The sequence below is a fragment of the Crocuta crocuta genome, unplaced genomic scaffold (genome assembly GCF_008692635.1).
Source record: "Crocuta crocuta isolate KB4526 unplaced genomic scaffold, BGI_CrCroc_1.0 scaffold273, whole genome shotgun sequence".
Taxonomy (NCBI): domain Eukaryota; kingdom Metazoa; phylum Chordata; class Mammalia; order Carnivora; family Hyaenidae; genus Crocuta; species Crocuta crocuta.
The window spans coordinates 2,381,315-2,408,396 of record NW_027529425.1 but is presented as its reverse complement, the minus strand read 5'-3'; the positions used below and the strand labels follow the sequence as shown (position 1 = coordinate 2,408,396).

At 43.4% G+C, this 27,082-nt stretch overlaps 1 protein-coding gene across 1 annotated transcript in view; it reads left to right on the top strand.

The window, feature by feature from the left end:
• Positions 1 to 27,082, top strand: part of LMTK2 (lemur tyrosine kinase 2) — a 78,728-nt gene that overhangs the window by 10,076 nt on the left and 41,570 nt on the right. The window contains exons 2-6 of the mRNA XM_077758717.1: positions 9,670 to 9,794; positions 12,783 to 12,927; positions 21,514 to 21,587; positions 25,386 to 25,504; positions 25,690 to 25,777. Of these exons, the coding sequence (XP_077614843.1) occupies positions 9,729 to 9,794; positions 12,783 to 12,927; positions 21,514 to 21,587; positions 25,386 to 25,504; positions 25,690 to 25,777 (492 nt within the window). The 5' untranslated portion in view covers positions 9,670 to 9,728. The remainder of the gene's footprint in view (positions 1 to 9,669; positions 9,795 to 12,782; positions 12,928 to 21,513; positions 21,588 to 25,385; positions 25,505 to 25,689; positions 25,778 to 27,082) is intronic.

The window sequence follows — 27,082 nt, the reverse complement described above, 5'->3', positions numbered from 1 at the left end:
AAAGGTGATAAAAGTATTTCTGGCTTAAAAACATTTTTAAGTGTATTTAAACTCCCTTTCTCTCTGCCTCCTCCCCTGCTTGTGATCTCTAAATACATATATACATACATAGAGAGGAAGGAAGGAAGGAAGGCAGACAGACACATTACCTAAGATTAAGAGTACATTTCAATTATATTAGCAAGAATTTCATTTGGGCCTTAGGAAGCTAGAAAGTTTCTGAGACCATAGACTCTCTATCAGAGTCTTATAAGAAAACCTAAAGAAGAAGATAGACATGTTTTTCTAGGGCATTTAGGGTCTGCCTTACCTGGGAAGTGGGGAGCACACATTTAGGTCCTCTCTCCCATCCTCCAGGTCCTGTTGTACAGAAATTGTATTGGCTAAGTATTGTGAATCCAGTACTGCCATTGACTACCTGTGCATGTCTACAGATTACAATGGGATGTCGTATGAAAAGACACAATGCTCAGTCCCCTAGATATTAGTGGTACACTGAAGTGACCGTTTATGGGGGAAAGAGCCCTGGGAAGATGGCTATGACTTTCTGCTTCTGGGACCAGATGCTGCTTGTTCCTGAGCTGGCTTCCCGGACTATAGGAAGATCCTGATTCAGGGTCGTTACAAACATCTGAGCACTGTGGCTTACTCCACGACCTAACTATGCCATCAACTTAATTAAGATTCTAGTTCGTAAAATACCATCCCTGCCATACCCGCCCCCTCTTCTCTCCCCCGGTAGGACCACAGTAGTCTGACAGAGTCTGGTAAGCCTGACATTCCTTTGGCTGAACTGTCGAACTGTTGCCATGTTAGATTAGCTCCTCTGTGGTAATCTCCATCCTAGTTAGTGTTTTTAAAATTGGAGTGAAATGAATCTTTGGTAACAGTCGGATGGAATAGGCCAAGAGAAACAGCACCTTCGTATAAAATGATCACGTTCACAGGTATTCCAGTCAGCACCCAAATTATGTAACCTTTCTGCAAGTATGAGAGAATAGTTGGGTTGGCTGACCTTGAAAATCATCTTCGAACAAAAAGAACACTTCCCTGTCTGTGATTAGCACATAGCACGGTCTCTTTTTCTAGGCTGTTGATATTCTGACTTAGGGGTCTGTGTGGAATCTCTGATTCATCAGCTAGATCAGTGCACTGTTACTGTTCTGTGTGGTAGTGTGTATTTAGCGCGATGCCTCGTTTTCTCTTTCTAATATTAGAATACAGTAGGGAGGTTCTAGATTATTTAATGTTATTATAAATAGATGTAGTATTATACTAAGAGGCAAGGAAAACACATCCTGACTCAAGATTCTGTGCACAGGAAAGCTTTACAATAGAAATGGTTTGTAATTTCTAGGTGTTAAGTAGAAATACATGATCTGCGATGATTGTCTGAATTTTTTCCCCCAAGTAGTATGATGATGATTCATTTTCCTAGGTCTCCATGATGTGAAGTTACTCCTCAGGATATTGGAAAAGGTCCAGTTATTGGTCCTACCATTACAGAAAAAAGGAAAAGAGGGGCGCCTAGGTGGCTCAGTCGGTTAAGCATCCAACTTCGGCTCAGGTTACGATTTCATGGTTAGTGGATTCGAGCCCCGCTTCGGGCTCTGTGCTGACAGCTAACTCAGAGTCTGGAGACTGTTTCAGATTCTGTGTCTCCCTCTCTCTCTGACCCTCCCCTACTCACGCTGTCTCTCTCTCTCAGAAATAAATAAAAACATTTAAAAATTTAAAAAGAAAAAACCAGAAAAAATGGAAAAGAAAAAAAAAAAGCCCAAACTATGTATTTAGAAGTAGACTTTGTGTCAGGATCAGTTTGGAAGATGCTTCTCTGAGTTGTACTGAGCGAGCTCCCTTTGTCTAGTCAGCCTGGTGGCCAGCGTTTTTAATTGTTAAGTAGCCACATAAATCTGTCATGTGGATTTTCAGAGGCCAGAGGGTAGAGAAAAGAGAAAACAGCAGAGTGACATACACATCTGATGCTTGCTTCTCCAGTCCTGGGACCCAGAGAGAAGGCAGTATGTGCTGTCCCAGGTGCTGCCCACGATGGGTCCCCTCCCAGTGCGGGTGGTTTCCCTAGCGTTATGGGCCAAATTGAGTCCCAGTTCAACCCACCCCCCCAGTCCCTGAGAAGGTGATGGTATTTGGTGGTAAAGTCTTTAAAGAAGTGCATGTGTTAAAATGAGGCCGTTAGCTCGTTAGTTGCTAACTCAGTATGACTGGTGTCCTTATTGAAGAGGAAATTTGAACACAGAGATACCAAGGATGCTCAGATAGCAAAAAGACCACGTGAAGGCACATGTTGTCTGCAGGCCGAGGAGAAAGGCCTCAAAAAAGACCAACCCTGCCACACTTGATCTTGGACATGCAGCCTCCAGACCTGTGAGACCATGGATTTCTGTTTAAACCACCGGATGTGTGGTGTCCTGTTATGGTGGCCTGAGTGCATTCATACAGTGTTCAGACCGAAGCAGATTTAGGGTCACATCTTAGAAGGCATCTGTTATGATTCTTTTTTTTTTTTTTTCTTTCCTCTTCCTCTTCTCACCAGTGTGGTCGTGGAGCCCTGCTCATGTGCTGGACAACTTCCAGGGCTTCTGTGGAGGAGAGGGCACCTTTGAATTTCTCCCTCACAGGCTGAGTGGCTCTGCTCAGACAGCTTGTGGAGGACACAGATGGGAATAAGTACTCGTCATCGCAGGAGAACAGAAGTTGGGAGAAATCCACTTTTTGAGAAAACTTATTCTTTAGAGAAAACTTAATAAACTACTAAACATGAGTCTGCAACATGGGTAAAGAAAACATGTGGGAGTTCTCTGTGACCTGGGGACTAAGTGGTAAACTATTCATGGTGGGAAGGGTCAGAACCACCCCGATACAGTGTCTGTTACAGTGTGATTGGTAGTGGGAGAAAATCTTTGACAGAATAAGAGCTGGAAACTGTTGAAGGTAACACTCGCACTCTGAAAACACGAGTTTCTTCAGGTAACCAGGAGATGAATTGCAGGTTTCTCTCTCTCTCAGTCTTACTTCCCTCCCTTTCTTGAGCCACTTAGTTGCCACCTTTCTGACCCCAGTGCTCCCCCCATTCTGACCAAATGCCAGGCTCTGTCCTGGGCCCTGGAGTCATTGCTCAAGTGTACGGTCCTGGTCACTGACCCTGTTTAGCCTGCAGTCTTGTGGGGAGGGCGTTTGGCCATTTAAAATACAGTGTGATAAAGCCTATGGCGGGCAGCACAGGGTGCTGGGGGTACTCTAACCTGGGGGGCCTGGGGCGGTTTCCAGGTTGAGATCTGAGTGGTGAGGATGAACCAGTGGAGGGATGCGGTCAGTGCGGGAGCTTCCTGTTCGGGGGTGGGATGTAAACTTGCAGACTCCAGAGGGGCAGAGGGCCTGCCTGGAAGGACATGGCAGGTGAAACTAGATGCGGGAGAGAGTTGGGGGTGGTGATGAGAGCCCAGTGTGGAGGGCAAATGCTAGTGGACAGTGAGCGATCCTGGGGCCTGTTAAGGAGTTTGGATGGCAGGCTGAAGACTGTGGGAGGGTCCCCTACAAAATTCAAGGATGTAACCGTGCCTCCTGGTCCCCCAGCCAGCCGCTTGCTTTCCCTGTTGGTGACCACCTTTGCCCAGGGGTACCATTGCATACACAATGTTCTGAGCTGCTGGGTTGTTTTTTTTTTTCTTGTTTTCATTTAAACATGCATCACAGAGTGGGTTTTGAATAGTCTCCCTGCCTCTCCTGCCCAAATTCATATGTGCCTAGAGCAGGCAGTGGTATAGATCATAAGGTGTTTTGTCTACTTTCCCCCCATGTAAACCTCATATTTAAGTAGATGTGAAGAAATTATTTAATAATACGAATCTGTGCAAGACTAGACAGACACTGCTATACTGACTTCTCCAGGGCTTTCACTCAGGCTCTGTCAGTGCCTGGCTGTCTTTTTCATGCCCATCACTTTCACTCCCCTCGCACTGTTCTGAAACAAGTTCTGGACATCTTTAACTAGGTCACTATCTGTGAAACGTAAGGACTACTTTTAAAAACATAATCACATTATCATTATCACTCCTTGGAGAAATGAGTCATACTTCCTTAATATGGTCAATTACCAGTGTTTCGATTTCCAGTTGTCTCAAATGTCATGATTTTTTTGAGTGTGAATCGTGATTCAGATGACACCAATACATTGCAGTTAGTTGGTATGTCTTTTCAAATCTCTCTCAGTCTCAGGGCGCCTGGGTCGTTCTGTCGGTTAAGCATCCAACTTCAGCTCAGGTCATGATCTTCATGAGTTCAAGCTCCCCGTTGGGCTCTGTGCTGACAGCTCAGAGCCTGGAGCCTACTTCAGATTCTGTGTCTCCCTCTCTCTCTGCCCCTCCCCTGCTCATGCTCAGTCTCTCTCTTTCTCAAACAAACATTAAAAAAAAAAAAAATCTCTCTCAGTCTTTTCTTCATCTCTCACAGTGCAGCTCTTCCTCCTTAGTGTTTCTCTTAGCCTCTTCTTCGCTGATTATATTCTTGTGGTGGCATTGTGTATATGTTCCATGATTTTCTTTATTTCCTATAAATTGCTATTTAGATTTAGAGGATTGGTCAGATAAAGGCTGGTATTTTGTTGTTATTGTAGTTTGCTTTTGGTGGTGCTAGTTAGTAGGTGGTGGAGTATTTTCCCATCAGGCGGCATATAATGTCTTGTTGTCTCTTTTTGCATTTAGTTATTGATCTAAAATGTCACATTCATGAAATATTATTATTATTATTTAAACAACTATTTAAAAAGTAAACACCATTCTTACATTGGGGGCCAGACCAACAGTGGGCAGGATTTCATCTACAGATCGTAGTCTCCTGATCCTGGTTCTAAGGTATATTACGTATCCGTGACAGAATAGGAGATGTATGTTTGGGTTTTGTCCCCTTCCCTGGCACAGAACTCCTAAAATCTTGGAATCTGCCGAGTGATGAGGTGATAGAAGCATCTCTTATTAATAATAAGCCCCTTTCAAAGACACCTGAATACACGCAAATGAAGTGACTCTTGGTTCGGGCCCCTAAATAGCCTCAGGACAGGGAGTGGTGGCCAAAGGAACCAGTCCTGGGATTAGAGGGTTTGAATTTGCCACTGGATAACCAAACAGTAAACAGGAGGAAATGTCTCTGTAAAGGTGTGTCAGCTAGTGACTGAAGAAGGAATAACAAAATCAGAATATCTGCATTTTCAGTGCCTAATGGATTTGCAAATGTCATTTGTTTTTATCTGTGGACCTTAAACATTTTTTAATCCAAAAATGGATTCACAAGTAACTCTTTGGTTAATTACATGTGTGTTCAAGTTCTGATCGAGGTTCTTGGCAGGGATTTGTAATGGTTGAATTAATAATCAGGTAGTCCTCCTGACTTAACTCTGAGTCATTGCCGAGAAATTGCATTCTCCAAATTACCTGTCTATAAAACAGATAATGTGTACCCACTTCTTAGAGTTTCTCAGGTTTTCTGCTTATTAAATCAAGTGCTAGATATCTATTAAAATGGTCTAAAAACTGTACAAGGAAAACTCGCAGAATGTGCTTTAGAGATGCCAATTATTTTTTAATCAGTGTCTTGGGGAAGCATACTAACTACTCCAAACCTCTAATTATCCTTGTTCTTGGTTTGTAATCGGGAAAGCAGCCTGAAAGTGGGGACACTCCTGTGTTTGTCGATTTGCTGTAGTAGGATATCGGTTTGCTTTATGCATTTCTGAACGCTGCAGGCTGAGACTATTGAAGGAAAGCCGTCTTTCTTCATAGTTTCCTAATACAGTAGTTGCAATGGGGAAACTTCTGGGGGCTCTGTTTGTAGTTTGAACCACTGGGGCTTGGGGACTTTAGTTGCAGTTCCTCATGTCTAGAATTTACTTCCTCTCGGTGGTTTGTGCAAACCCATCTCACCTTCCAGCCTATCACGGATTGGTTTGATTTCTTCATTTTAAGAAGTGTTTCCTTCACTGGTATATAGAGGGTTTTTTGTTTTTGTTTTTTAAAGCACAATGCTTTGGACTGATCAAAAGAAAAATTTAATAAATAAAATACTGTTAAAAGTGGTACAGCTGTAAACATTCGGCAGTAATTTGTAGAGGCTTTTCCGTGGCTCTGGTGGACACGGAGGTTGAGTAGACCTCACATGAATGGAAGAAACCCAGAGTATAGGAGAGCAGACACCCCTGCAGTGTCTTAACAGAAATAAGTACGTTATCGAGGTAGGGCAAAACTCCTTGTAACTAGTTATTTTTAGCAGGAGTCTGACTTTTCATGCCTACCTGATGACTCACAGAAGACAGTTTTGTGAATTAGATAATTTGAGTTGGCCTTCAGGCAGTTCTGATCAAATATTACAATAAATAGATGGTATGTGATTATAAACGATTACGGGTGAAAAAAGAGGGGAAAAGTAATTTACCCGCTTGTGGAGTTTGGAGGAGAGCCTCAGAAGTATGAACTTTTAATCAGCAATGATGGACTTTGGTTCAGAGTACTTAGGTTAAGCTGTTTTTAAGAATTAAAAGGTAACCCCCTTGAGGCAAAATGATGTGGTAGCCAGGCAAGCGAGGGGGACTTATTCTCACCACCCCTGAACCCAGAGTCTGGCCCTGCCGCTCTCCCACTTTGTGTTTTGGGCTTATCTTTATCCTCATGTATGATGTGGAGCTGGTCGAATTCCCTCAGAGGTGGTGTGACGATTGAATGGAATATTGTATTTTATCGAATCTCAGATACGATGGATTATGACACATCCTTATTTTTATGCCATTAAGAAAGAAGAAATGCCAGTGTAAACCAGCTTTCTTTCGTGTGCACAATACCCCTGGCATCTAGGCATGTTAAGATGTGGTTGGACAAAAACTGCATCTTAAAAAATCAATAAAATATAGTGTATATGAAAGTGCTTTGCTGCATACGCCTCAGGAGTCATATTTGTTATTATATGTCCGGGGAGTGCAGCAAAGTTGTAAGAGTAAATACCAGTGGGAAGTGGGGGCCCCACAGGATGAGAGGACAGGTAGCTGCAAGGAGAGAGGAAGTGCCCTCCTTCTGGGTCTCCATTCACAGAGAGCTGGCTCTCGGGGGCATCTCCTGCACTTAGCTGTCCGCATGCATGCAGGTGTCTGGTTAGGGAGGTCTTGCTCTCCAAGGCAGTGGACTTTGAGAGGAATCGCCAAGTTACTTTCTGTGTCTGAAGTATGGATTTTCCTCTCTTTCAGATTTTTATTGGTTTAGAACTTGCAGAACCTCAACAGATTGGTTAACTCGTGTTATTTTTAAGTGCAGACTTGAGCAAGGCGTCAGCCAGCCTGAGCCCCACGTGGAATAACACGGGTTTCAGCCTTGTCCCTTCACAGAGGGACTTCTTGTTACTGGAGAGTGGTTTAGTTCTGTGACAGTTGATTTCAGACTCCTCTGCTCTTCGCTGAGGTCATTTTATATTCAAGAGCCTGTTTTGCTCACATGGGAGTTTGGGCCAGTGTTTGTGTTCTTCAGGTGCTGTAGGTTCACCTCAGAAAAATGGTGACACTGTTCCTTAACTCGTGTCCGTGCTTTCTCCTTGGTGCACTGGGACATTGAACTTACATGTTGTATGTCAGTTAAAGCTCAAAAAAGTGGGCGGGGGCGGGGTAGTTTACTTCTTACTCAAACACTGTGGGGTGAAACTTAATAATTTGCCCTAACAAAGAAGAGCTTCAAAGCAGCTCTGGTTGAATAAGATGTTTTCCAGATAATTCTTGGCTGGAAGTAAAGTTGCATTTTGTTTTGTTTTGAAAAACAGTCTTTTAAAGATGTAAAATTCATTCTAGGGGCGCCTGGGTGGCTCATTTGGTTGAGCATCTGACTTCAGCTCAGGTCACAATCTCACGGTTCTTGAGTTCGAGCCCCACGATGGGCTCTGTGCTGACAGCTCAGAGCCTGGAGCCTGTCTTCAGATTCTGTGTCTCCCTCTGTCTCTGCCCCTCCCCTACTCACGTTCTGTTTCTCTCAAAAATGAATAAAAAATTAAAAAATTTTTTCTTTATTTATTTTTGAGAGAAAGAGACAGAATGAGCAGGGGAGGATCAGAGACAGAGGGAGACACAGAATCTGAAGACAGGCTCCAGGCTCTGAGCTGTCAGCACAGAACCTGACGTGAGGCTCGAACCCATGAACCACGTGATCATGACCTGAGCCAAAGTCAGATGCTTAACCGACTGAGCCACCCAGGTGCCCCAAAAAACTTTTGTTAAAAAAAGATGTAAAAGTCATTCTAAGCTGGAGTCCTCCCTCCCTGCCCCTGCTCCCATGCAAAACACAGGCCCCATGGTGTAGTTTGCAGACCTCTGCTCAAGTAGAAAGCTCTTACTGTGACCAAGGGTCCCTGGAGAAGTGGCTGACTCTAAAGCTGGACAGCAGGGAAAATAGAAGAAAAGCCTGGAGCTTTCATGAGGAAGTGTTGGAGAAAAGAAAGATGGGTCATGTCCAGAGGACCCAGTAGTCGACTTGAAAAAGCTGCCAGGGGCCAAAGCTGGAATGATTTGAGCTACAAAATAATGTTAATGATGGATTATAATCCAAAGGATATAAAATAAGTATCTCTGAGTCTGTAACTAAATAAAGGGCCAGACAGACAACAGAGGGAGAAGAGAGAGATCTTCCTTAGGGAAGAATTCCAAGTAATAAATGTAGAAGGAATGAGGGCAATAGAAGATCACCCATTAGAACATCATGGTGGTAATTGCTGCAGGTAAGACGCAATGACAGATGTGAAAATAAGTGTGTCAAACTTTAGGGAGCCACAGGATACTTGCACACCTTCAGAGCGTCTCCCAAATATTAATTACTGTAGTAGTTGTAACCTGTCTGTAGATTCTATAGTATTCCTCCCTTCAAGGGTACAGCTTAAATCCTCTTCTCTGTGAGCGTGCCCTGGACTTTGCGACCCACTTTTAAGGCATATGTAAAGGAGGAAAGTGTTAACTTCTCAGTGGTGACACCTGGCAGAAACCACCTGGGCCAAGAGATGAGGGTCCATGTCACTGAGAGTAAGTTGTGCCAGTGCTGTGTGCTCCTGACGTGATGTGACGAGGAAGGCAGTTTGCCCTGTGATATTCTAGATCCTTCCCACGTATCTGTAACGTCAGTCCAGTCATTAGGCAGAAAGGATAAGGCGTCCCTCACTGAGGAACATTCTACAAAATGCTGACCGACGCTCTTCCATAGTGTCCAAGTTATGACACACAGGGGACCACTGAGGAAGGTCAGAGCTTGGAGGCGATGGGGGGTGGGGGTGGGGGACGAGATGAGTGAGCGCAGCACAGGTAGCCTGGGTGGGTGCCTGGAAAAGAAAAAGGATATGGCGGAACCGGTGAAACATGAATGAAGCTGGAGGTTCAGTTAGTAGTAAGGCCCTGTGTTACTGTCTTCGTTTTGATAACTGTGCTGGTGATGTTGGTGGAAGCTGGGTGNTATTCACTTTAAAAAAAAAAAAAAACCTTGACTCCTTATCCCGGATCGATCATCTGCTTTATGTTGAGCATCTAGGCATTTTTTAAATAACTCTTGGTCCACTTATATTGGGAGGAAAATGTAATGATTTGCAAACTAAAGTTGACTTTGGAACGTCCATGTTGTTAATACTAGTTATTTCTCTTTCCAGGGGAGGCACCTGTGGCAGAAGTTTCCTCCTCTTTTGTGATCCTGTCTGTGTGCAGTTTAATGATACTAATAGTATTAATCGCAAACTGTGTATCCTGCTGTAAGGACCCGGAAATAGACTTCAAGGTGAGCACAGCTGGTGGGGACGTTTAAAAACCATCCTCTGATATATTGATCAGTAGAGCGCATATCACAGTCCCGTGGGAGCAAGGCCGGCCAGATCTGTCTGTAAGGGCCGCACAGTGAATATAGCCTGCCAGCGTAAATAGTAATACCGTGGGCTGTGTGGTCTCTGTGAAGGCACCTCAGCTCTCAGCTTGCCGTCGTAGCGCTGCGTTGCTAGAGATACGAAAGATAAAACCAAATGGTGTGGCCGTGTGCCAGTAAAACCACAAAAATAAGCGGTTTTGGATTTGGTCCACCAGCTGCAGTTTGCTGACCCTGCTTTAGAGCGTCATTGACAGTAACCACTTGCCTGTTTAATTTTCCTAAATGAGGAATAAGGTATGATTGAATTTACTTGCTATAATAGCCTGTAAGGAAGAGCAGGCTGGTTTCTCCCCCTAAACTTTGTTTGCTGGTGAATTTGTGCTTGTTAGGATCATTGAGGCCAAGGGACCCCCAGTGTGTTTTGTGTTTGAGAAACCACAACTTTCATTTTACCTGAACCCTCTGGTTCTTTGAGGGGGAGAAAGAAGAGCCCTACCAATTATAAATCGTGGTGTGGGGGGACGCGAAGGAGGGACACTATAGAAGGGCTGGTGTTATAGCTGCACATGGGTAGAATCTGCCAGAAACCAGCTGGGCTGTCCAGCTCTGGAACTTACCGCGTGCCTGCTGGTGTACATCTGGACTCCGTGAATACTTGAGAAACAAAAGGAAGGCACGCAGAGAAAATGACCCTTACTGTGGAGCCCCGCTGGTTGTCCTGGAGCTGTCTGCAGGGGTCCTGAGGGCCACTGGTTCAAACTGGAGGGAAAAAGCTGTCTTCTAGCTAAAACCTTCCTTGGACACATCAGCCTTATTTCTAGAGCCTCACCCCTGTTTCTGTGTTTTCTTTACCTTGAGTATGACGGCAGCTCCCAGAGAAGAGGAGATGTGGTATCCATTTGGCTCAGTGCTAACATTACACACCAGGAAGGCTGGAGGGAAAGACTAGCGCAGGCCATTTTCCTTAGAAGATTCTACCCCAAACGTGTAGGGCTTAACTTATTCAGAGCATCAGCGGCCAGGCCTTGGAGTCACTGCAGACGCTTCCGTGGGAACTTGATGCATATCCACACAGGGGCACAGTGGTGGGCAGAGAACCTCTGTCCCTTGACCGTCAGTCTTCCCGAGTACAGACGCCTTGCCATGTACAGATGCCTTGCCTTTTGGGGACAAGGATGAAGTCTGATCAGTGTTGCTGAAACTAAAATCCAGTCTCTCTCACGTGTCACAATGCCTCATTTTTGCCTTAGATTGTTCTGACCCTGCTGGGTCTCAGCATTGACCCAGGGAGTTTATTCTGACATAGGTTCTGGGAAGTAGTGTTTTTACCAGGCTTCCCCAGGCAGTTCTGGTACAGGTGGCCCTGGGACCACAGTGGGTAGAGGACCCCCTCCAGCTGTGTAAGCCATGACTGAAGATGAGTGTCCACACCTTTAGATTTAGAGCTGCAGTGTTACAGACCTTTGGCCCTTGGGAGCCCACTACAGAGCAGGAGGCTACCGCCTGATAAAGGACACGCCTGCCTGGGCAGCAGCTGGCCTAACTAGAAAAGCGGCCTCGTCTTCTCACCAGCCCCATTTTTATTATAATGCTGTTTACCTCCCCAAATCTTTAGGGTCATCGGCTGCCTCACGGTGTGTCGTGCTGCTGCCAGACTTTCCGGTGGCGTTGGTGTTAAGTAGGAGCGATGGATAAAATGTCTTTTTTGTAACGAGAGAAGCTTTAGGAATGTTCAGAAGGAAATTGAGCAAAGCTCTTGCATTGAGAGGTGCCTCACAGATTGAAGTTCAGCACTTCGTTGCTCCTACGCCCTCCCCCCCTTAAAAAAAGCAGTAATGTCCTAATGCATTTGACAGCAAAGGTGACATATGTGGGAATAGTGTTCTCCCACATGCATGTGAGAACATACGTGTCATATCAGAGAAATTGACCCGTATAACTTCTAGGGGCTTAGTGGGGATAGCAGGGGCAGGTGGTAAAAAAGGAAAAGGAAAAGGCTATTTTCTGGAGGAAAGGACAACTGTCTTGCTCATGGATCTGTTCTCAGCTTCTGTTATGGTGCTTAGTGGGGTGATACTCATTATCTGAGTGAATGAATGACCTTTATCATCATCTGATGAACGTTGAATTCACACGGACACCAGGGTAGACCGAGCTCACTGGAATGATGATAGCAAGAGTCAGGGCAGCTCTCTGCTGAACGGAGTCACTGAAAAGATGTTCACCCCTGTATGGGCGCAGCCTTGGTTTTAAAGCCACCGTCTTCAGCAAACCAGTCATTCTTGGTGTGCTGAAGGTACTGACATGCCGCACAATGCCATACCGGCCGTCAGTCACGCCCTGGCGGTTTGTCTGCCCGGTTCAGTAACTCTCCCATCGTTCCTCTTTGCAGAGAAATAGGACTTCCTCAAAAATATCTTTTCTGAGTCTTTAACTGTCTTTATTTTGATGGAAATCATTGTAGATTGCCATTAGAAATGTGTATATAGTTTTAAAATAAAATGGATCTGTTTTGATTCAGTATGCAAAGGGATATGTGAAAATGAATAATAAAGAAAAAAGAAGAGTGTGAGCTCTAGTAACTTAAAAGTAAAATTTCAAACCAGAAGAGTGTTTCCACTTGAAGTTCTGTGGTCATTTTAGAAAATGTTGCATTTAACATCAAGCTATCAGTTGAAAAAGTTTAAAGTATGTACAATTTATTTTTAAGCCTTATTTATTCTGCTGTTTGGTGTTGGAGAGCACAATTATATATGCTTTTTACTTAAGTAGGAAAAAAACCAAGGCAGCATGTTTCAGATGAGTGAGTGAGTGTTCACATCTCAGATGTTAGCATATATCTTCTTAATAGTTGCTCTCAAACTGGTTTATAGAAGATATAACACTGGTCATCTTTTATTTTAGGAATTTGAAGATAATTTTGATGATGAGATCGATTTCACACCACCAGCAGAAGACACTCCCTCAGTTCAGTCCCCAGCAGAAGTTTTCACACTTTCAGTACCAAATATCTCACTACCAGCTCCGTCACGGCTCCAGTCTTCTGTAGGTAAGGCCTTGCATCCGGCTTCATGTTTCCATGGATCACTTCAGAGCGGTGAGAGTGGGAGCCTTGATGCTAACTACCTGGTGAAGTACCTGGGTCGCCGGTCTCGTCTGCTCGCTCCTCTCTCTCTGTTCCCTGGGGAAGCTGAATGGTGGTGGGGCCCCTCATGCCTGCAGGAGCTGAGCTTTTTCCTTCTGGGCCCTTGATCTGCTGTGAGAACACACTGGCCGCCTCTGGTCACTGCATGGAGCTCTCACACAGAGCTCCTGGCCTCCACTTGGGGAGGCTTCTCTACTAGCTCTTGATGCTGCTTGCCTGGCTGCCGGGCTGAGTAGGACGCTAGCCTCTTTCCGGGGTGTCCTGTGTTCAGGAAGGAGGGGTACATTTGGATATGTTAATTGGATTGACTTTTCATCCTAACGTAGAGGTTTGGTTACAGGCTGATTGACTTCTTGTTGTAAAACAGAAATACTAGCAATTCAAGAGTCAGGGATTTCTGAAGCTCCTGGGAGAAGGCTCTTCCGTCTGTTAGGCGCTGTTCCTGCGTTCGTGGTGCTATGCACGGTGGTGCGGGTGTGGGGCCGTGTGCAGCCTGTAGTAGATCGGGCTGCTGTAGGCATGCATGACTGAAGGGGAAGTCAGGCGAAACACGCATAGTGGTGCATTTCATAGAAAACATTTGTGAGGTTAAGTAAATTTAGTATTGGCAGTGTTGGCAGCATTAAAAAACTAACACGTAGTGTTTACCTTTTAATTTTTGTAAATAATAATACTCTTACTTTGACCCAAATAGTGAAATTTAAAAGGAGTCTGACATTGGGATATCCTGAGGATAACCTAAGTAACCTAAGATACGTGTGTATTTATAAATGGAAAGGTTTTCTCCTGTCTTTGCTTACGTGGTAATAGGCTTTCCTTTATACTTAAGGGAAGCCCTGACAGAATTCTCTAGGGCCTTTTCCATCCTGGAGTCTTAACGCCCGTGAATCAATTTCAAGTAATAGAATCCTGACTCAGATCAGTGTACATAGAAAGGGGACTCTCTGGATGCTTGGAACCAGGCGATGGGAAGGGTAGGGGTGAGGCAGACCTTAGAGACAACTGGAGCCAGGAACTTGGACACCATCGCACCTTTCGTCCCTCCTTCACTCCTGAGGACTCTTTGTGTGTTGGCTTAAATCCCGCACACTGGCTTCTCTCCTCACCTCGGAGCGGGGCTGCTGCCAGTTCGGGTTCAGAGCCTTGCTCCCGGAAGAGAGGAGCGTCTCTCTCCTCGGAAACCTCCGCAGAGGTGTTCTGGTTGGCTTCCCCCGAGTCTTATGATGTTGACCCCTCATTGTGAGCAAGAAGGCGTGGCAGAGAAGGGCCTGATGACTTCTGTCCAAGACATAGCGGGGAGGGACCAGAGACCCGCAGTGTAGTGGCCTAGACAGCCATTCTCATTATGTTTGTACCCCTTTCTGCGTTTCTGAAGCCCTCTATTCTAAATTCCTTTTTTTTTTTTAAGTTTATTTATTTATTTTGAGAGATCGAGACCATGGAAATGGGGGGGGGGGCAGAGAGATGGAGACTGAGAATCCCAAGCAGGCTCTGCACTATCAGCGTGAGCCCGATGCGGGACTCAAACTCATAAACCGTGACATCATGACCTGAGCCGAAGTGAAGAGTTGAACGTTTAATTGACTGAGCTGCCCAGGCACCCCAAAATCCCTTCTTAATAGGAAGAAATTATTTTTAATTTCTCTGCATAGAGACTATTCTGTGTAGAATAGTTCCAGAATATTTCTGTGATCTTGGGATAGAAGAGGCCTGTCCAAGCTTGACACCAAATTTAGAAACCATAAAGAAAAATATTGGCAAATTTTATTCATAAAATGGAATATTCTGTATGATAAAAGACACCATAAACAAATTTGACAAAAGTAGCAAAAATATTTGTAAACTACAAAAAAAATCTAGAAAACCTTGTTACATATTAATATATATTAAGGTTACAAACAAACATAAGAAGACTAACAGTTCAATAGGCAAAAATAGGTCAAGGATATAAAAGGAGAAATTTATGAAAAGAAACTCAAATGGCCAATAAAAAATGGAACGTCACTATTAATTAAAGAAATACAAAGTTAAAGTAAGATGGTAACAGCTTGGGGTGCCTGGGTGGCTCAGTCAGTTAAGCGTCCGACTTCAGCTCAGTTCATGATCTCACAGTCCGTGGGCTCAAGCCCCGCCTCAGGGTCTGTGCTGACAGCTCGGAACCTGGAGCCTGCTTTGGATTCTGTGTCTCCCTCTCTCTCTGTCCCTCCCCTGCTCGTGCTCTGTCTCTCTCTCTCAAAATAAATAAACGTTAAAAAGAAAAAAGATAACAGCTCAACAAAGAGGAGAAGAGGGGGAGAGGGGTGATGTGTGGGAGATAGGCACTTGGACACTCACTGCTAGCGGGACTGTCAGTTGATAGAGACATTCTTTCCCAAGGGTACTCTGACAGTATGTATCCGTGTTTACCCTTGATCCCACCGTTGCACTCTTAGTAGCTTATTTAGGTCAGTAGGCAAATAAATATCTACAAAGGAGTTTATTGCAGCATTGTTTGGCAGTGGAAACAGATTAAATGTCTGTCAGTATGGAACTTGTTAAATGGTGGTAAGTCCATAATGTGGAGTATTATGTAGTCCTATAAAAGGATGAAAGATACTTGTGACATATTAAGTGAAAAAAGTACATCGCATATTCAAAAGCAAGTCTGTTAGAAACTATACACTTTTTCCTTTTTTTTCCTTTTTAAAATGTATTTTATGGGGCGCCTGGCTGGCTTAGTCGGTTAAGCGTCCGACTTTTGCTTAGGTCATGATCTCGCGGTTCGTGGGTTCAAGCCCCACGTCGGGCTCTGTGCTGACTGCCAGCTCAGAGCCTGGAGCCTATTTTGGAGTCTGTATCTCCCTCGCTCTCTGACCCTCCCCTTATCACGCTGTCTCTCTCTCTCTCTCTCCTAGAAATAAATAAAAATATTTAAAAAATGTATTTAATTTTTTGAGTAGATAATATAGTTATACAGTTCAAAATCAAACTGTGAAAAGGTACAAATAGTGAAAAGTCTCTAATCTTTGAACCTGACCTCAGCTCCTACCCCCAGGTTCTGTACCTAACCACTCTTCTTGGTTTCTTATACATCTTTCCGGACTTTCTTGGTATAAATATTCCCATTTACCCACTGCCTCCCCCCAGCACACTCTTTTTTCACTCATAGGTGGCATGATAAAAAAATGCTGCCTTTTTTCCCACTTAACAGCTGAACCTTAGAGATATTTCTATTTGCATAAAAAGAGCTTATTTATTCCTGCTTATAATTTATACTATTGAGGGGCACCTGGGTGGCTCAGTCAGGCACCCAACTTTGGCTCAGGTCATTGATCTCATGGTTTGTGAGTTTGAGCCCCACATCGGGCTCTCTGCTGTCAGCACAGACTGTGCTTTGGATTCTCTCTGCTCCCCCCTCCCCTGCTCATTCTCTCTCTCTCTCTCTCAAAATAAGTAAACTCGTAAAAAAGATTATACTATTGAAATTGTATGGACTGAGCACAGTTTATTTAACCAGCCTCCTAGTGATGGATATTTGGGTTGCTTCTAATCTTAGGCCATTAAAAATAAAGGTTTTACCTATGTTGGTTTGCACATTGGTGTTGGGCTGGTGTATTTGTAGAATACATTTTCAAAAGTGGTCAGAGTGCATGTGTTTGTAATTCCGAGCGATATTGCCAACTCACCCTCCACAAGGAGCTGTGCTCAGTTATGTCCCTGCTGTCTGAGGTTCAGATGGTCTGTGCTGCTGGTGAAGCTAATGTGGTACCAGTTCAGATTAGCTTGTTATAAATTTAGGTGATAATTGTAATCTCCATGGTAACTACTAAGAAAATAACTAGTAAATATGGAAACAGAAAATGAAGAAATCAAAATGTATATCAAAAAAGTTAAGTATACACAAAATAGAATTTGTTAATGCTTTGTGATTCTAATATAGCTAAATTTAACAGCCTTTTAAGCTGGGAATTTTGCAGTCTCGTTTTTTAATTTTAATTTCTAAAATTAATTTTATTTATTTATTTTTAGCGTTAGAGCTTTTTTATGTCTTAAGAAATCTTTTTCCATTCTGTGATCAAAATGATACTTAACTACTTTTTTTTCTACAATGTTTTAAGGTTTTACTTTGTTAATAATCCATAGCCCATCCTGAATTGATTTTTGGGTATGGTGTTAGGGGTTCCATGAGTTTGTTTGCTTTTTTTTTTTTTTTTACAGATAACTGTGTTTTCCTCAGCTTCATTCACTGAGCGGCCCTCCCATCCTTCCCTGCGGTTTTAGTTCCATGTGTGTGTGGGTCTGTCGTTGGCTTTCTGTTCTATTTCACTAGTTTGTCAGTTCCTTGTTCCACAGTCACACTGTCGTAATTATAATAGCTTCATAATAATGATGTGATTTGCACATTTTTCTCCCTGTTGGTTTTTTTCACTCTTGCAGTAGTGTCCTTTGATACGCAGAAGGTTTTAATTTTGATGAAGTCCAGTTAATCTGTTTTTTTTTTCTTTTGTTGCTTGTGCTTTTAGTGTCCTACATAAGAAACTTTGTCAAACTCAAGATCATGAAGATTTACGCCAGTGTTATCTTCTATAATCTCTATAGTTTTAGCTTTGAAATTTGCATTAATATTTGCATATGGTGTGAGGTGAACATCCAGGTTCATTCTCTTACAGGCAGCTAGCTAGTTGCCCCAGCATGATTTCTGAAAAGACTGTTCTTCTCCCATTGAATTATCCTAGGACCTTGTTGACTATTAGTTTATCATATTTGTGTGGGTTTATCTGGGGACTCACGATTAATTCCATTGATCTGTGGTCTAGCCTTATGCCAGTACCACAGTTTTGGTTATTGTAGTTTTGTGGTAAGTTTTGGAATTGAGAAGTTTATGAGTCTTCCAACTTTGTTTTTGTTTTTTTGGGATTGTTTTGTTTTGGCTATTCAGAGTCCTGTGCAATTCCATATGATTTTTAGGATCAGCTTTTCCATTTCTGCAAAATAGGCCATTGGGATTTGTATGTGCATGTATGTACCATTTTGGTTCCCTTCTCATTCCCTTTCATTTATATTTTGTAGGAATTTTCTTGGGGTTACAGTTATCTTAAATTTATAACAGTTGTATTTCAGTTGATACCAACTTATCTTCGATACCATATAAAAACTGCAACTCAGTCCCGTCCTTTTATATTATCACAAATTACATGTTCATACATTGTATGCCCATTAACATAGATTTGTCATTTTTTTATGTGTTCATCCTTTAAATCGTGTAGGAAATAAAGAGTATATGCACATGAAAAATACATTTATGCCGACTTTTATATTTACCAGTGATTTTTATTTGTTCATGTGGCTTCCAGTTATGCTTAGCATCCTTTTATTTTAGTCTGAAGGACTCCCTTTAACACTTCTTGTAGGGCAGGTGCAGTGGTAGCTGTCTTCCTAAACCTGTATTCATCTGGAGGTGTCTTAATTTCTCCTTTGTTTTAGAAGATGTTTTTGCCAGGTTGACGGTTTTTCTCCTTTGGCACTTTATATGTACCGTCCAACTGCCTTCTGGCCTCCATGGTTTCTGATGAGTAATCAGTTGTTAATCTTATTGAAGATCACTTGTATGTGATGAGGTGCTCCCTTTTGCTGCTTTCAGGGTTCTCCATTTTTGGCTTTTGGCAGTTTGATTATGATGCATCTCAGTGTGGGTTTCTTTGAGTTTGTCTTAGTTGGACTTTGTTGATTCATGCCTTTTATCAGATTGGGACATTTTTAAACCACCGTATCTTCAAGTATTCTTTCTGACCCCTTTCCCCTCTTTTTCTGGGACTCTCATTATGCATGTGAGTGTCCACTTGGTGGTGTCCCATGAGCCCCTTAGCCTTTGCTCATTGATTGTTTTTTTTTTTTCATTCTTTTTTCTTTCTACCTCTCAGCCTGGATAATTTTATTTGAACTTGCTTTAAGTTCACTGATTCTTCTGTCTGCTCACATCTGTGGTTGAACCCCTTTAGTGAATTATTTTGTTTCAGTTATTATACTTTTCAGCTGCAGATTTATATTTGGCTCCTTTTACTAATTTGTATCGTTATTGATCTTCTCCACTTACCGGGACATCGTTCTCCTGGTTTCCTTTAGCTCTTTGAACATGTTTAAGACGATTGATTTAGGGGCGTCTTGGTGGCTCAGTCGGTTAAGCATCTGACTTCGTCTCAGGTCATGATCTCGCCGTTCGTGGGTTTGAGTTCCGCGTCATGCTCTGTGCAGGCAGCTCAGAGCCTGGAGCCTGTTTCAGATTCTGTGTCTCCCTGTCTCTCTCTACCCCCTCCCCATGCTCTGTCTCTCTGTCTCAAAAATAAATAAACTATTTTTTTATTTAAACAGAGACAGAGCATGAGTAGAGGAGGGGCAGAGACAGAGGAAGACACAGAATCTGAAAAAGGCTCCAGGCTCTCAGCTGCCTGCACAGAGCCCGATGTGGGGCTCCAACCCATGAACTGCGAGATCATGACCTGAGCCGAAGACGGATGCTTAACCGACTGAGCCACCCAGGCACGGCCCCCCCCTTTTAAATAGTTTTTAGATAAAAATTAAAAAAAAAAAAAGACGATTGATTTAAAGTCTTGTCTAGTAAGGCCACCGTCTGTTTTCTCAGGGACTCTTCCTTTTACCTTTCCTTTGTACCTGTGAGTGGGCCATATTGTCTTGTTTCTTTGCATGTTCTGTAGTTTTCTTGTTGAAAATTGGACAATTTGAATGATATGATGTGCACAGAAGAAGAAAGGAAAAGAAAAAAAGTACTCTGTGGGTCTTTGCTGATTAGCTCTGTGTCGATTCACTCCTTCCCCAGGCCTCTTACAGCTCTGCTGGAGTCCTCACCTCCTGCTTGTGCAGGGCGTAAAGCCTAGCTGGAGGTGAAAGTTATATTCTTTTTACTGTGAGTGTGTGTCCTTCCCTGAGTGTGCAGGGGCTCTCAGCCTTTCTCCATATATTTGAATAGCTTTTCAAAGCCTGTCTTCCCCTCCCCCTCTGCAAATCTCACTCCCCAGGTTTTCTGCTAAAGTTTTCAGCCTGTCTGTTGTTTACCTTAGCTATTATTTCTTTTACCCCAGGTGGACGTGTCTTGTCCGTTTGGCTTCCGCTATTTTTGAGGAAATCCATCCTGATAGAGTTCTGAGTTTGGTGAAACCAAGGGAAGCCATTTGTGGTAGTCCTTCAGTGAAACCTCTGGTGAAAAGAAACACAGTTCCACAGGACCTCAATCAGGCCCACCGTGCTCTCATGGGAACGTGTGTGGTCATTACGACTGCTGCTGCCTGGGGGGGCTGGGAGTGGGTGGGGCCATCATAAATTAAAGACACAAAGATGGGGCGCCTGGGTGGCTTAGTCGGTTAAGCGTCCGACTTTCGCTTAGGTCATGATCTCGCGGTTCGTGGGTTCGAGCCCCGCGTCGGGCTCTGTGCTGACTGCCAGCTCGGAGCCTGGAGCCTGTTTCAGTCTGTGACTCCCTCTCTCTCTGACCCTCCCCTGCTCACACTGTCTCTCTCTCTCTCTCTCTCCTAGAAATAAATAAAAATATTAAAAAAAAAAAAAATAAAGACACAAAGAAATTGTGCCGTTTCAATGGCCTTTCTCCTGGTTTGATTTGGTTGCTGTAAATCTTTGTCTTTCAGAATTCTGATAAGGTTGACACTGATGATTTTTGACAAGGTACTCACTTCTACCCTGGAACTAAGGACTAAGTAAAAGCCAATGGAATGGTGTGATCAGTAGGAGTTAGAGTAGAGTAGGTTAGATCAGAAAACACAGTGCCTGGGTGTATGGGTCACTCCGTTGGTTAAGCATTGACTCTTGATTTCAGCTGAGGTCATGATCTTGCGGTTCGTGAGTTCAGGCCCCACATTGGAGTCTGCACTGACTGTATGGAGCCTGCTTGGGATTCTCTCTCTCTATGCCCCTCCCCTGCTTGCATGCATGCTTGCTCTCTCCCTCGCGCGTGCTCTCTCTCAAGCAAACAAACAAAAAGAAAACAGTGCAAAGTATTCAAGAATCAGGGTAGGAAACTCATTCAAGAAAATATTGTCAGTCTTGGGGCGCCTGGGTGGCTAGTCGGTTGAGCGTCCGACTTCGGCTCAAGTCATGATCTCGCGGTTCGTGGGTTCGAGCCCCGCATCGGGCTCTGTGCTGACGGCTAGCTCAGAGCCTGGAGCCTGTTTCGGATTCTGTGCCTCCCTCTCTCTCTGATCCTCCCCTGCTCATGCTGTCTCTATCTCTCTCTCAAAAATAAAAATAAAATATTAAAAAAAAAATATTGTCAGTCTTAAAACTTGAAACCGTTTTGTCAATATTAGTTTGAAAGTGATGGTGTATAAATATATATATATGAGAATTTCTACTTTTATTTTCTACCTTTGTGTTGATAAGCTTTAACTTTATGTTCATGTTTGTACTTTAGATCATGTATTTAGTATTTGTTTTATTTCAGTTAAATGCCCACATTTAGTTTTTATGTTCTTTTTCCTACAGAAGGTTTGAAGTCCCAAGTTGCCCGCCACAGTCTAAACTATATACAGGAAATTGGAAATGGCTGGTTTGGAAAGGTAAAATGTTCATGTTTACTTTTTTTCCCCTTCCTAGTAATAGTGTTTGGAATTTAAAGCTAATTAAGAATTGTACTGTATGACATTGCACGTTCTCCTTGGGTGCTGTGGTACAGACTGAGTCCCCTCATTATGCCCTGAAGCTGGCCCCAGGAAGATAAACGTCAGCATGTCTAGGTGGATACATTTTTCCAAGAAGGTCTTTAATTTATATAGCAGATGCTTTTCTAATTGTTGGTCTAAGGACATTAAGAAGGGAAAAGAGACTGGAATTTTGGAAGCTTTTTATTCTCCTCAAGTTAAATTATTATTATTTTTTTTTTCGTTCACCTCCCTTTCTTCCTGCCTTGCTTGTGATACAGAAACACTTTACACTCGTTGATGCACAGTATTATTATAGTGAAAACCATGACAGAGGACAGTTCTCTGTTCCTCCTGACCTGTCAAGGGACGAATAGTAAAAATTCCTTGTTGCTCCTTTTATCAAGGGGTGCTCAGAAGTACTGATTTTGTTATAACGGCTATTTCCATGATGTAGCTAGCAGTCATTCTGGGTACAAGGTTCCTAACTGAGTGGTGGTCGCCTCATCGGTAGGGTGGGCAAGACGAGAAGATGTACATGCTCACTGTTAGGCGTCTTGGCGCTCCGTCAGAGTTGTTTGTCAGTCCTGTATCTTTGACGTCATCCCGCCTTTATTAGTCACTGAATCTTCTAAGCCATATAGCAAAACCTGTTATGTATGGCACATTGTTCTCGGCACGGAGGGTACAGTGTGGGGGAGGATGGGTGATGTCCTGACCTGCGTGGAGTCTACGGGTGTGGCGGCAAACGAGAGGGAACCCTTGCCCCGACGAAGCTTCAGTCGCTAGCTGAGGAGAATGTGTGGGGGGATCAGAAAGTAAACAGTAGGGAGTAGGAGATGGGCCTAGAGGGGTGTGTGGGAGCCAGGTGATGGGAGACAGTGTATGCATTCAGAGACTTTTACATGGAGTGAGATGGGAGAGAACTCGGGCGTCCGAGACCTGAGTAATGTAGTCTGGCTTCCCTTTACAACGATCAGTTACTTTGTAGAGGGCCAAGGGGAAAGTGGAGAAATTGCTTGGAAGGCCGCTGCAGTCGTACAGGCGAGGTGCAGGCAGGCTTGGACCTGGATGATAGCACAGAGTGGTGACAAGTGGTGTGAGCCAAGATGGATTTTCACATAAGAGCATGCGGGACTGGGGATGGATCCGATGTGGAGTCTGGGGTGGGGGAGGGGGAGGGTCAAGGACGGCTGCCTGTGGCCTGATTGGTGGGAGGAATAGAATTGCTGTCCAGTGAAATGGGAAAGATTAAGGAGAAGCAGGTGTGGAGGAGGAAGTCAGGAGTTCCTTTTGGGTAGGTTGGGTGTGCGATGGCTCGTAAGCATCCAGAAGGAGAGATCGGTAAGCATTTGGAAATACACATCTAGAGTTCAAGGGTGAGGGTCCAGGCCAAAGACAGACATTTGGGAGAAGTGAGTGTATAGCTGGATTTCAAAGGGAAGAGACTAGATGGAATCACTGAGACCGTGAATGCGGGGAAAGGGAGACACGTGGGGCCTAGGCCCTTAGGGTCTGGTCGGGAGGGGTCAGCGCAGTCAGGGAGAGCCAGTGATGGGAATGGAGGTAATTGACTGGTGGGAAGGAGCGGGTGCAGGAGAGTGGGGTGTTCTGAGGGTCGACGAAGGAGACCCAAGAAGATGAATGGTAGTGAATGCTGCTGACGGACTAAGAGAAGACTGGGACAAGTGGGACTTGGCCACGTGAGGTCCATGGTATTGTCAAAAGAGGCTGTTTAGGGGTCACGTCCTCACGCAGCAGGCGCACGGGAGAGCGGAGACGGCTCATTTAGACAGCCCTGTTGAGTTTTACTGTAAAAGGGAGCAGAGACGTGGAGTACGAGCTGTTTGGGACCATCCAAGGACCAGGGGAAGGTGGTTTTGGTTTGCTTTGCTTTTTATAGGATGTGTAACTATTTTAGCCTCTTTATGCTATAGGGGAGAAAGTGATAATGCAGGAGAGAGAAAGGGGGGATACTGCAGGAGTTCTCTTGAAACGGGAATAAAAACAGCATGTGGATACAGGTGCTGGTGTCAAATGCGGAAGTCCACTTCTGGTTATTTTATTCAGTGAACAGGAGGCCAGTTTGAAAGGGAGGAGCACAAAGACACGTTGAGAGTTTGAACAGGTGGAGGAGGTGTGAAAGAGTCCTCCTGGGAAATCTATCAAGTAGGGAATGCGGTGGGAGGACGGGAGTGCTGAGGACCCTCACAAATTTGAAACGAGGCCAGTTGCTGTGGTCGTGTGTGTGGGTTTTGTCTACATTTGATGTTACTGTAGGCAGGTAGTTGAATGTAAGGAGGACTAGGGTTTGGCTGAGCTCCAGGGCCTTAGCAAGAGTGGCGAAGAGGGTAGTGATAGTGGAGGATCATGGACCCTAAGCTGCCAGGGAGGGGAGGGCTCCCTGTGGTCGGGCGGGTGGTGGAGCGCTGCTATCATGAATGGATCTGGAGGCCAAGTTGTGTGCTTGTTGGGTTAGATGGTTGAAGTGAGCTTGAAATCAGAGGATTGGTAGAGAAGGAGAAGTTAAAATTCAAGGTTTGGGGGACACCTGGGTGGCTCAGTCAGTTAAGTGTCTGACCAGTTCAGGAGGGCTCTGCTGACAGCGTGGAGCCTGCTTTGGATCCTAAGTCCCTCTCCCTCTCTGCCCCTACCCAATCATGTTCTGGGTTTTGGGCATGATCGTTATTAGCTAGGTGGAGTCATAATAGAAAAGAGTATTGGAAGGGAGGTAAAAAACCTAAGAGGTCAGAATGTTGAATGAATTGTCCCTGCTGACATTGAAGGCCAAGGATGATGGCAGTGGTGGTGGAGAGAAATGGCGAGATTATCCTCATCTTTTCTGGAATTGGTATCTGAGGACTGTTAGGCTTATGATAGATGTACAGGGTAGTTATTTGAAACCAGGAATATGACTTGGTTAAATTATCCGAATTTCTTGTTCTTTTTCTGCCCGTACATTCCTTAGTAAACACAATACATGCTGTTCACGGTCTTATTCTCATTTTCCAGGGTATTAAAATTAATCTACTTGATAAAATATTAAAAACTATTTCAAAAAAAAGGCTTTTAGTTTTGATCATTCTTGAATTAAGTGAAAACTTTCGCTTCATCATCATTTTCATCTTAAATATTATATTTTTAGAACACTTCTGTATTGCCCATTATCTTTGGTATTCCGCTTGTACTGTGCTCTTGTTTTCATTCACTTTGTATTCTGTTCATTTCATATTTTCTCCTGTTTTAAATGAAGTTTCAGTACAAGATAAAGATCTGGAATAATTGCAATGCCATAGATTTTTAAAGTTACAATGCAATGATAATATGTTTGTACACTGCTGTTTGTCCCTTTACTTTCTCTTACGTGAAGGAGACAGAATAACAAAACCCAGCTGAAGTGTTTTGAGAAACATTTGAGTTCTGTTTGAACTGAACTTATGAATTACTCTTTTGTGATGTCACTGGTAATATTTGTAAAAGTATAGTACATTCTTAAAGAGAAAAACAGGATACGTAGATGAATGCTGTCAGTATCCAATAAACAGTTTAAGACAAGGAAAACATTTTCACTTCACAAGCTTTCCTGAGTGTTTTCATAATAGAGGGCCTTCTGATTATTGCTTAATTTATTTTCCTGGATTCCGTTTCCTGATAAATGAGAGCTGCTGCTTTACCATTTTGATGGAAGTGAAATGAAAACCTGTTCTTTGGTTTTAGGTCCTCCTCGGGGAGATTTACACAGGCACTAGTGTAGCGAGAGTGATAGTGAAGGAGTTAAAAGCGAGTGCGAGTCCAAAGGAACAAGATGCTTTTTTGAAAAATGGCGAACCTTACTAGTAAGTAAACCTTAAGATGTGTTTTGTAAACATAGTCGGGGGTCTGTTGAGGATCACGTGTTTGAAACGACTTTGCAGTGTATCATATTTAAATTGTGGTGAATGTTAAAACTTCGATTACTGTCTGAACAGTTGAACTCGCTCGCTCCATGATGAACAAACACTATGACTTTTCTTTTCCCCAGTGTTCTTCAGCATCCAAATATTCTTCAGTGTGTGGGGCAGTGTGTAGAAGCAATTCCCTATCTCCTGGTGTTTGAGTTCTGTGACCTGGTAAGTTTTTAGTGGAAATTCAAGGCCAAGCATTCAGAACGTTACATCCAGGTGTTTTTGACAGATAGAAATGCTGGATGAGGGACTGCTTTCACTTCTGTCCCCGTTTTACAAGCTCTAGGATGTGCTAAGTCATTACCTTTTGAAAATAGTATTGATGGACACTTACGTCAGTGTTGTTTTTACACTCTATCCCTGTGCGGAGCTGTTTGCATGCATTTCATTTCATCATATTTATCTACACTTTCTATATGATTAAAGTAAGGCTCACGGAGATTGAGAAAATGTTGTTTAGAGCCAGAGCTTGGATCGAGGATTGCCCTTCCCAAGAGCTTGAGGTCTTGACCTCAGGTAGGCAGTTTGAAGCACCTTTCCCCAATAAGGTAATCTTACCTGTAGAGTACCTGTGACCTGTCAGGTTTTTCAAATAGTGAATGTACATGCCATTTATATTTTTAAATAATTAGATGATTTTTTAACCCAAAATTAATAGCCTCACTTCTTAGCATGACAGTGTTACTCACTGAGAGTTGTAAGTTGCAAAAGCTATGTTTGTACAGTTTTTATGAATACTAATTTTTATGTGTCAAGTTTCTGTAAACATCTGTTTTTAAAACCTAGGTTTTGATTGATTTCTTTGCATCATCTCAGTTTTCAGAACGTGAAAACATTAAGGTTGTGCAAAGAAAAGTGCGAGTGCTTTGAGATAAATCCCCAGTTAGTTCAGATAGTATTTTCAGCTGGCAGAGTCAAAACGGGCAATAGCCATTGTGGATTTTTGTTTTAATTCCAAAGTTCAACTTGAATATTACTCTCATTGGCAGCAGTAGTTAATTCCAAAGACAAATCAATAAACTTGATATATTAGCTTTCATTGGATTATATCAGAGTAACCCCCACGTCTCAGTGACTGGTAAAAAAGCAAAGCGGTTCTTACTCATCTTACACATCAGCTCTGCCCCCAGCTACATCCCTCTTCACCCTAGGATCAGTTATTATCTGTGGTTCCGGGAAGGGATGTATATTCTCGTATATTCTGTACAGGTGTATCTGTATGGGTCTTCTGGGTCGAGTTCATGAGGTTGTTCAAATCTTCTGTATCCTTCTGATTGCGGAGGGCATTGATAGAGGAGTCTGAGTCCGTTTTCTGTCAGTTATTAAGAGGTACAGTAGAATCTGCTCTGATTACAGATTTTCCTTATAATTCTAGTTGTATTTGCTTTGAATGCTGTGTCAAGGATACAAATTCAGAACTGATACAACGTTTTGTAATTTTAAGCTTTTGTTATTATGAAGGGACTCTCT